This window comes from Dipodomys ordii, unplaced genomic scaffold, assembly GCF_000151885.1.
Source record: "Dipodomys ordii isolate 6190 unplaced genomic scaffold, Dord_2.0 Scaffold15, whole genome shotgun sequence".
Lineage (NCBI taxonomy): Eukaryota > Metazoa > Chordata > Mammalia > Rodentia > Heteromyidae > Dipodomys > Dipodomys ordii.
The window spans coordinates 4,755,300-4,765,816 of NW_012267231.1; the positions used below are offsets into that span (position 1 = coordinate 4,755,300).

At 60.0% G+C, this 10,517-nt stretch overlaps 1 protein-coding gene across 1 annotated transcript; it reads right to left on the reverse strand.

Moving 5' to 3' along the window:
• Positions 1-1,645: 1,645 nt before the first annotated feature.
• Positions 1,646-9,898, reverse strand: Rgma (repulsive guidance molecule family member a). The gene is made up of 3 exons (XM_013011888.1): positions 9,766-9,898; positions 6,672-7,252; positions 1,646-2,586 (listed from the first exon to the last, which is right to left on the reverse strand). Exons 1-3 carry the CDS (start codon positions 9,896-9,898, stop codon positions 1,879-1,881), a joined length of 1,422 nt encoding a protein of 473 aa, XP_012867342.1. The 3' UTR covers positions 1,646-1,878.
• Between the last annotated feature and the right edge of the window lie 619 nt (positions 9,899-10,517).

A 10,517-nucleotide genomic window follows, 5' to 3' on the forward strand; every position in this document is an offset into this window, starting at 1 on the left:
CTGGAGAGGGGACCTCTGTATTTGGTGGCCTTCTTGCCCTGTGCCAGTCGCTGTATGCCAGACAAATCGCCTGGCATTAGCTCACTAGATTTCCATCACAGCCCCGGGAGAATCAGGACTCTCCGGCTGGGGGAGGGGGCTCCAGGGGAGACGACACAGCTAGCCCGTCAGCCTGTCACCCCGAACCTCAGTATTCCCCCCCTCCCTGCCCCAGCTCTGGCACAGTGGAGATAAACTCTACTCCTGCTCCGCCACTCTCCCGAGCTCCGACCACGTGTCTGTTTCTAATTCTAGTCCAAGCCCCCTTCCTTGGAAATGCATTCTGCTTTTTTTTCCTTTCCATTCTTTGTTGGATAAGGTTCTTGCCTGGGACCAGATGTCCTGGGCTGGCCGGACCTCCAGCTTCATCTTAGAAGACAGACAGCTCCCTGCGGCCCAGCCCATGGCTCCACGGCCAGCGCCAGGCTCCCAGCGCGTCCAGAGCCAGGAGCTGGGCGCACAGCTCCGGCTTGCTCCCAGTGATGAACTGAGTTTAGAGGTGAAGGGCCCTGGGGGGAGCCTGTGGCCTCTTCCACGTGAACTCACGACCCAGGGGCACGCACATACACACACACCCGTGCGCACGCAACCTCCCCATACACTCCCAGCTAGGGGGTACCCACCCCCAAAGCCCCCCCCCAGTCCCCCGAGAGAAACCAAACTCCTCCATTGCGTCTAAAAGAAAACCACCACCACCACGACAAAAAAGAACCCCAAACTTTACTTGCATTCAGCCATTAATAAATAATTTACAGTATGTACACACGGCGCTGGGCCGCGGACACGCACGGACACAGTGCAAGGCCCCCCACTTGCAAGCAAGAACACCCTCAAACACAACCGAAATAAAGTGCTTTAACATCTGACCTCCAACCTAGGGATAGCTAAAAAAAACACAAAACGAAACAAAAAAACGCCCGAGGGGCAGGGGAGGGGCCGCACGGTGTGGTTTGGGTGTTTTGGGGGGCTGGGGTGGGGAGGGGGACCTCGGGGGGCAGGGGGAGAGGCAGGCTCTGCCGCCTCTTTGGCCAGTGTATGAGAGGTCCCTGGGGAGCAGTGGGGGGGGGGGCGGCGGTGGACACTGGGTGGGGGTGGGGCGGGCTGCAGGATGCCCTGCTGTGCTGTTTGGGGGTTCCCCATCCTGCTGGGAGGGAGTGAAGGTGGGGGGCTGACCAGCAGTTGGGAGAACGCAGGACAGGGCAGGCCAGCCGGCTCTATCCGTGGGGTGGACTGATGGTGTGCGCATCCTGCAGCGGGGGTGGGGAATGGGGGGACCACTCCTGTCTGGGTATTTAGAACCCAGTGCTTTCTGGGACGGGGAGGAGGGCGGGGCTAGATCAGGTGTCCACAGCCACCCGGTGCGCATATGCCGCCTCCTCGGGGCTCTATGGAGGGCGGCGTTCCCCTTGAAGGCTGGGCTGGGGTACCTCAGCCCCCCTCAGTCCCTGGGGAGCCCTCCCAGGCTGCATGTGAGTGTGTGTGTGTGTGCGTGCGCGTGCAGCAGTCAGCCTGTCTCAGTGCATTGTGGGGGGAGGGGGGCTGATGTTCCCAGTGTTTCTCTGGTGTGGGGGGGCACAGGGTGGGGGGCGCATCAGCCTGGGGGGACGGCAGGGGTGGGCGTTGCGGAGGGGAGCTGTGGTGGCTCCCCACAGCTTCACCGTCACCAACATCACAGCACCACGATCATCACAACCTTGTCTAGGGAAGATGGGGTGCCACCCCCCTCCCCCCATGAGTTCTGGGGGAGATCTGTCCATGGCCCGCGGCCACCTCTGCTCCCAAAAGCCAAAGCTGGGCCTCCCTCTTGGGGTGCCGGGCGCCACACGGCCGTCTGGGCGGCTACCAGCTCCTGGGCAGCAGGAGGAGGAGCGCCAGGGCGCCCAGCAGGGGCCGGGGCCCCGGGGGGGCCGGGGCGGCGGCCACCCCCCGCGCGCGTTCCCGCGTCCGCTCGTACAGGTGCAGCTTGGCCTTGTCGGAGTGCAGCGTCTTCACATCCTCCAGGGCATAGAAGGCGGCCAGCGTGAAGTTCACGTCCCCCGTGGTCAGGAGGTCGAACACGCAGGCCTGGTAGTACAGGTCCTCCACCGGCAGCTTCTCCTTGCACTTGGCCACGGCGATCTCGTAGGGAAACGTGTCTGGGGCTGCGGGGGCCGGGCTGTCGGCCGCCGGCCTGCGGGCCCCGGGCCGCTCAGGGCCCGTGTGGAAGGCCTGGAAGTCGATCTGCTGGTTGAGCGGGCAGCCGCGGAGGCAGAGGTAGAGGCCCTGGCCGTCCTGGTCCTCCACGGCGTTGACCACCTCCTCCGGCATGCGGATGGCGAAGGTCAGGTAGCGGCCCACCTGCCGAACCACGATGGTGGTGCCGATGTACTTGGCTTGGATCTCCACGTGCTGGCCCGACACCTTCTCGGTGATCTTCAGGCTGTTGGCCCCATGTTTGTCCCCCCCATTTTTGGAGCCATCAGCAAAGGCTGCGGGAAGCTCGTCCATCTCGGCTTGGTAAACCTTCTGGTCCACGCACTCCTGGAAGTTCTTGAAGATGATGGTGAGCTGCAGGGAGAGGGAAGAGGGGGTGGGGGGTGAGATGCGGGTTCAAATCTTAGTGCCATCAAGAAAGAAGGAAGGAAGGAAGGAAGGAAGGAAAAGCCAGGCCCCAGTGGCTCCCGCCTGTCACTCTAGCTCCTCAGGAGGCTGAGATCTGAGGATCGCAGTTGGAAGCCAGCCTGGGCAGGAAAGTCCATGAGACTCTGATCTCCCATGAACCACCAGAAAACCAGAAGTGGAGCTGTGACACCAAGTGGTAGAGCACTAGCCTTGAATGAAAAAGCTCAGGGACAGAACCCAGGCCCTGAGTTCAAGCCCCGTCATGGACATTAAAGTAAACAAGAAACAAGCAAGGAAAAATAAAAAGAAGGAAAAGAAACAAAGTAGGGTTGGAGGACTAGAGCGGGGTGCTCTATGGTAGGGCAGGGCTTGGAGTTTCTGGGGACCCTTCTCTCATGGAACACACACACACACACACACACACAATCACAATTTCTCACTGCTCTGGTATAAAGATACATATAGTCTAGGCTTGACATATTGACATGTTGTTGTTTGTTGGGCTTGAACTCAGGGCCTGGGTGCTGTCCCTGAGCTCTTTTGCTCAAGGCTAGCGCTCTACCACTTGAGCCACAGCACCACTTCTGTTTTTCTGAGTGGTTCATTGGAGATAAGAGTCTCACAGACTTTCCTGCCTGGGCTGGATTTGAACTGCGATCCTCAGATCTCAGCCTCCCAAGTAGCAGGGATTATAGGTGTAAACTCTCAGCTCCCAGCTTGGACTTGATATGAATCGTATTGACGTCTTTCTTCTCACTTAAAACAAAAGTCTTTTGGTCTGGCCCTGGGCTCTCTGGACCTGAGAGGCAACTGGCTCAGGCCAGGGGTTTGGCCTGCTTGCTTCATGAACCCCCAGAATCGGAGTCTCCAGGCCAGGTGGACACCCAGGGGGGCCTGACCACAGGTCTTGGCCTGGTACCCGGAGCAGGGGAGGGGGATGCTCTCTCCCACCTGCCTGGAGCCCCGATTCTGGCCTGCGTGTAGTCTTGCTGCTGCTCTCTCCTCCCTGCCCTGTGAAACTGCCAACTCCGCGTGGTTCACCTCTCCTTCCTCTGCAGCCAACAGCCGAGCCCACCGTGCCAGCAGGGGGGGGGCCGCCAGGGTGGTCCGGGCAGTGGGTGGTCCTGCTACTTGGGAGGAGGGGGCGTGGTCATGAAGGGCTGGGGCGGCCCTGCCTGGTGCACAGAGCCACCCAGACTCCGGGGGTTCGGATGGGGACACCCTGCCTGCCCAGTGCCGCCCGGCCCCGGGAACAGGAAAGGCGAGTTTGCCCGCCGCCGCCGCCGCCATCTCTAGCAGACACCTCCTGGAAAGCCACCAGGCCGCCCGACTCCCTGGCATGGGTACCAGGGAGGCAACCACAAGTAACAGCATGAAGGGGGCCTGTCGAAAGCCGGCGGCGCACTGCCAACCGCCATAGGCTGCTCGGCCTCGGCCCCCGCCCCCAAGAAGCACCCCCCTCCACACAGGGCAGAGCGGGCTTTACTGCACCCTGCAGATAAAGCCAGGGGTGGGACACGGGGAGCCCTGGGGGGGAGGTGGGGGCTGGACCAAGTAGATGAATCACACCCAGGACACATGGGGGGGGACGGGAGGGGGGACGGGGAGGGGGCCCTTCTTCCCTGTCCTCGCAGCCTCAGTTTCTTTTCCTGGCTGACTTGCTTGCCAGGGCTGGAGAATGGTGTGTGTGTGTGTGTGTGTCTGTCTGTCTGTACTAGAGCTTGAACTCAGGGCCTGGGCTCTACCCTCTGAGTCATTGTTTGCTCAAGGATAGTGCTCTACCACTTGAGCCACACCTCCACTTCTAGCTTTTGGGTGGTTAATTAGAGATTAATTGGCCTTGGCTGATTTTTTACAACTGGGATCCTTAGATCTCAGCCTCCCGCGTAGCTGGGCTGCCAGGCGTCAGCCGCCAGTAGGTGGTGAGTATTCTCCATCGGATCATCCCTCAGGAGAGAGGAAGGAGGCAGGCTGGACACTGGCAGGGCTGTGGGAATGAACCACAGTCTCCTCCTGCCCCCCACTCTGCAAGGCATGATGGGATTGGGGCACTGATTTCTCAGTGCCCAGTCCAGAGCTGGGGGCCAAGGCGCCGGGGGACCCTGGGGTGCTGACTCCCTGCTGCTCTGTGTCTCCCTGGCTGGGATCTGGAGAGAGGAAGGGGGTGAGTGAACCTGACACCTGGGAGCCCAGGCCTCCCTCGGCAGGCAGGGGCAGGCCGGGGTACTGGATGCCAGCCAGCCCTGTTTCTCACCCGGGGACCGCAAGGCTCCCAGTCTGGCCCAAGTTCTGAGCTGGGCTTGGCCGCAAACACTGACGCTGTCACTGTCTGGCCTCCGGGAGGGCTGGGTGGACGGGGCTTGGGGGCAGGTGGCGGGTGTCTGGGAGTTTTCAGCCTGCTGAGATCAAAGGTGGCTGGGTCACAGCGGAAGGGCTGGTCTGGTCAAGCCTGGCTACATACACAGCCCTGGACCCCCCTTCTGGAAATCTCCATGCTGGCACAGGGCGGGAGGGCCTCCCATCCTGGCTTGGGCAGTTCTGAGGAGCATGGAGCCGGCCTGAAGTCTGGAATCCTACCGGCAGGGGAATGAATGAAACAGGAGTGAACGAATGAATGATGAACCCACTTGCAGAGGGGGACAGCATTGGGGGATCCGGGTCCCAGTGGGTCTCAGCTGAGTGCTAGGCCTGGTGTCCTCCCTCCTTCCTTCCTTCCTTTCCCTTCCTCTCTTTTTGCAGGTACTGGGGCTTGAACTCCGGGTCTGGGTGCTTATGGTCCCTCAAGCTTTTTTTTTTTTTTTGCTGTGGGCTGGTGCTCTAACACTTGAGCCACAGCTCCGCTTCAGCTTTTTGCTGGTTAGTTGGAGATAAAGAGTGTCTCAGGTTGGTCTGCCCAGGCTGGCTTTGATCTCAGCCTCCTGAGTAGCTGGGATGACTGGGCCCTGGTTGGCTGTAGGATTCAGGAGCTGTAGCCTCTGGCTCCCAGGGTGCAGGGACCTTGGCTCTTTAGAGGGAAGGTGTTGGGGAGGGAGGGTGACCCTTGGGTCTGAAGAGGCTGGGAAGGGGGGAGGGGGACAGGTGCACTCAGGTTAGATTTGTGGCCCACTAGGGCTCACCAGGGGGCACTGAGGGCCGGTTGGGGCTTCCTCAGGTCTAAAGGCCTGTTGGCTTCCTGCCCAGAAGGAAGCAGCCAGGGCACATTTCCCTCTTTGGCTGTCCTCTTCTGGGGTGTGGCAGGCCGGGCAAGGGCAGAAACGCCCCTGCGGCCCAGCCAGACACTACCCACCACATGGCGCTCACACATCACATAGCCTTCCTGGGACAACACACCCACCACAATGGCCGGCCGAGGCCCCAGGGGGGTCTGGTGGCCAGGACCGGCAGGGGGCAGAGGCCAGACACTGAGGAGGGGCGTGCGTCCCCATCACCTGGTCTGTGAGACTCTGGTCTCCGAAATAAAAAGCAAGGCCAGGCATGGTGGCTCATGCCTGTCATCCTTGCTACTTGGGGAGGCTGAGATCTGGGGAGTCCAGATCAAAGCCAGCCCGGCCAGTTTTTTTTTGGTCAGTCGTGGGACTTGAACTCTGGACCTAGGTGCTGTCCCTCAGCTCTTCAGCTCAAGGCGAGCGCTCTACTGCTTGAGCCACAGCACCACTTCCAGTTTTCTGGTGTTTTTTTGGAGATAGGAGTCTCACGGACACCCGGCTGAGCCTCTTATCTCCAGTGAATCTTCACAAAGCCAGAAATGGACCTGTGCCTTGAGCACAAAAGCTCAGAGACAGGCCCCAAGTTCAAGCCCTAGACTGGCACACGCACATACACATACACACACACACACACACACACACACACACACACACACACAATAACCAGCAAGAAGCCAGACTGCAGGCATGGCTCAAATGCCAGAGAGCCAAACATGCCAAGGGAAGGCCCTGAATTCGAATTCCCAACCACTTCCCCCAGACGGATAAAGACTGGTGGGGGCCGCGGTGTGCGGGCGGCACGGCGGCGGGCGTCCTGTCGCTTACCTTGCTGGTGGCGGTGGCGGCCGAGCCCGGCAGCACCGGCGTGTTGGTGACCTGCACATTCAGGTAATTATTGTCGATGAGCGGCCAGGCGCCCTGCACCTTGCAGGTCTGGAAACGGTCTGTGAAGGTCCTGAGGTGGGGGTCCCCAAAGAGGCCGCAGTGCGTGTAGTTGGGGGCGGCCGCGTGCTTGTGGAAGGTCTTCTCGTAGTGGCAGGTCTCGGGGCTGTCGGCGCGCTCCTGGCTGTCCCCAGCGGGCGGCGCGGGCGTGCGCGGGCGCGGCTGGGCCGTGGGGCCGTCCCTGGAGCAGTTGTGCTGGTCCATGAGATCCTCTATGCCGTGCACGGCCGAGTGGTAGGCCAGGTCCCCGCGGCAGGTGCGGGCCGTGCGGCGGGTGCACAAGGCGTAGGTGCGCAGCGCCGCGCAGAACTCGGGGGTGTCGTCCGAGGCCGGGGCGTGGCTGCCCGACGTGGCGCTCCAGAACTCGGAGTTACACTTGAGGATCTTGCACGGGGAGGAGGCTGGGGAGGAGGAGGAGGAGGACACAGGATCACCATGGGGGACCCAGAGACCCCAGGCCCCATCTGCCAGGCCCAGGGGGAGTCAGGTGCCACCTCGTGTAACACCCGGCCAAACACACCCCGTCTGCAGACCGGAGGCAGCTTTCCAGCAGGTGCATGGAAAGGGGAGAACCTATCTGGTCTTCTAGATTTTTCCGGCTGATCTGTCAGGTTTGTGGAAAGAGCTCTCCTGAAGCGAGGTTTCCTGTAGCCCCTAAGGGTTGAAGGGCAGAGGGGGGGGGGTATCTCTACTCCATTTGTTTCCTAAAAGTCCTGTGAACCTTAGCAGCCTTTGAAATCACAGCTGCTCAAGCAGGCTGAGATTGGAAGACTATGGTTTGAAGCCAGCCAGAGCAGGAAAGTCCATGAGACTCTTACTTCCAACGAACCACCCAGAAGCCGCAAGTGAAGCTGTGACTCAAACGGTAAGAGCACCAGCCTGGAGCACAAAAGCTCAGGGACAGAGCTCAAGCCCCAAGTTCAAACCTCCCCTCTCCCCCTAGTACTGCTGACTCCGATTCTCAGCCATCCGGAGAACATTCTCCACGCTTCTGCCCAGAAGTGGACAAAGCTGAGGGGGCAGTACGAGGGTGTGAACTCCGGGCCTTGTGTTTGCTTGCTCAGTTGTTGCTCTTACCACTTGAGTCACACCTCCAGCCTGGATTTTTACTGGCTAATTGGAGATGGAATTTCTCAAGGCTGTAATGTCAGGTCTAGATTCCCACTGTGATCCTTGGGATCTTGGCCTCAAGATCTGTGTGCGCCACCGGCAACTTGGGGATTTGCTGCCGTCTTTTCCACCCCTCCATCCACTCCAAGTGCTGCTGTGTGTCTGGGGAGAACGGAGGTGTGTGGGGGGGGTCTTCTCTGAACGCAGCCAGGGCCAGGCCTGCGTCAGGGCTCACCCTCAACCCACACTTTGGGGTATGTGCTCCAGACCACCTCCCCTGTTGGCCTAGGTGGTAGAGAAATCAGAACCACCCAGCCTGACCGAATGAATTTCCCGCCTCCCCCCCCCCCCCCAGGAGCAACCCAGCAGCAGGAAGAGAGGCTTTCTGCACTAGAGTTGTCTTAAGCTATTTTTCTGAGGTTCCCCTTCCCTTTGAACTGTGAATCAAGCCCAATCTGTGGGAATAATAGTCTGATTATTACCACCCTGTTTGCATAACAAAGAAACCCAATGAAAACTTACTTTGCCCCATGTGGAGGGGGTGTGAGGGGTCCCCCCCTCTTCCCATGAACACCCACCTCCCTAGAAGTCTTAGGAATTCAAGAGCTGCTCCCCAGCCCCAGAATAAAGACAGTGCAATTTGCCATTCAGAAAAGCCCAATAGAGCCACACATTCCCGGGGTGCAAGGGGTCAGGTCAGGTTTCAGAGGCCTGGAGGGAAGGAGGGAGGGAAACCCGCCTCCTCTTAAAGCAGTAAAGGCTCATTTCAAACCCGAGCCCCACGTTCAGATGGTTGCGGTTCAACTCTGTGGCTTGGCGTGGTGACCTTCTGAATGGAGTTACTCGCTCGCTGGCAGTCCTGGGCGAGACTGTGTTGCCAGGAACAGTGACTAATCCTAGTCCTGGACCAGACCCCACTGCGGCGAGGACTCAGGTACCAGGCAACTCGACTTTCTTAAGGACAGAGGCCAGAGGGCATCAGGAAAGAAACCACTGCTCAGTGACCAAACAAGGGTCTGGGGCCCCCTGAGCTTGCTGGGAGGCGGGGGCTGATTGGTCAGCCTGTAGCTTGGTGGGTGGGGCCAGAAGTAACATGAATGCCAGGCTGCTCCAAGCCTCTGTCCTGCGCTGTGCAATCCCCCAACACCCCACCCCGCGTTTCTCTCTGGTCACCCAGCTCCTTGTTGGATTCTGCCAGCAGGGGGGCAGTAGGTGGGGATGGGAAGGAAGGGGATGCAGGGAGGCAGATCATCCATTCCCACCAGGCAAGACCACACCCCTCTTCTTCCCTATCTCAGTACCAAGACGGGGCGGGGGGGGGGCGTGGACCCGTCCACCCGTCCAGTTAGTTCCCCCTTTCACTGCACCACAACCCAGGTGCGTTCCTGAAGACTTGGGTCTTGGTCCCACCCTTTCCCAGCAGCCTCTGAGAACTGGGGATAAATGCGCACTGCCTGATCACAGCCCTGCTCTCCAGGATACAGGGGCGATGTCTTCATCGCAGACAGCGGCAAGTGGATGGAGGGAAGAGGGGGCAACCTTGGAAAGGCCTCTGGAAGCCCTGGCACACCTGTAGCCCTGGCCACTCAGGAGGCTGAGGCCTGGAGGAACTGCTCACCAGCCAGCCTGGGCAGGAAAAAGAAGTCTGAGAGACTGTTTCCATGCTCGCCAGCAAAACACAGGACTGGGGCTATGGTTCAACGGGTAGTACACCAGCCAAACACAAGGTCCTGAGTTCAAATCACTGTACAGGCAGAAAAGAATCCCCTGCCAGCCTCGAGACATCCAAGATTCTTCTTCCATATCCCCGTCCTCACTGCCCCCCAGGGAGAAGACCCCCTCAGGAGATGGGGGGCAACTTGCTCACCCCAGCTTGCGCCCCCCTCAGTCCCTGGCCCATCCCTGCCCCGTGGGAACTTCTCTGCAGCATGCCGGGAGCACACAGCCAGGTGTTCGGCTGCAGAGGCTGAGAGGGACGGGCCGGAGGCCCACTCCACCATACCCAACCGGGGCAGCCAGAACCAATTCCCCAGAGCACCCCAGTGCCCCAGGACACTGGACTCCCCCCCCACCTGCGCCCCCCTCCCCCATCCTCCACCAAGAACCTTCTAGAGGCCCTCCTCCATGGCCTGGCCTACAAAAGGAAGCTTCTCAAAGAACCTCAGCTAGGGGAGAGCAGAGGTGAGGTGATGGGGATAGGGGGGCTGGGGGGGCTGGGTTCACAGCTGGGCAGGGGCAGGCAGAGCAGCTCAGTGGCACTGGGGAGCTGAGGTCCCCTGGGGACCGATCAGTGGCTGGGGGGTGGGGTGGGGGAGCTTGTGTTTGGAGGCCATGGGCTACCTGGGGAAGAGTCAAGGCCCAGAACTTTCTGCTGAGTAACGGGGGCTGCCCCGGGAAACCAGACTCCTGTGTGCTTAGCTGAAAGACAGAAGGATTCTTCTTTTGTTTTATCTGGTGCAATGCTGGGACCTTGAACTCAGGGCCTGGGCACTCTGCTTTAGCTTTTGTGCTCAAGGCTGGCACTCTACCACTTGAGCCACAATTCCGCTTCTGGCTTTCTGCTAGTTAAGTGGAGACTGCCAGTCTTACAGGCTCTCTCCTGCCCCGGCTGGCTTTGAA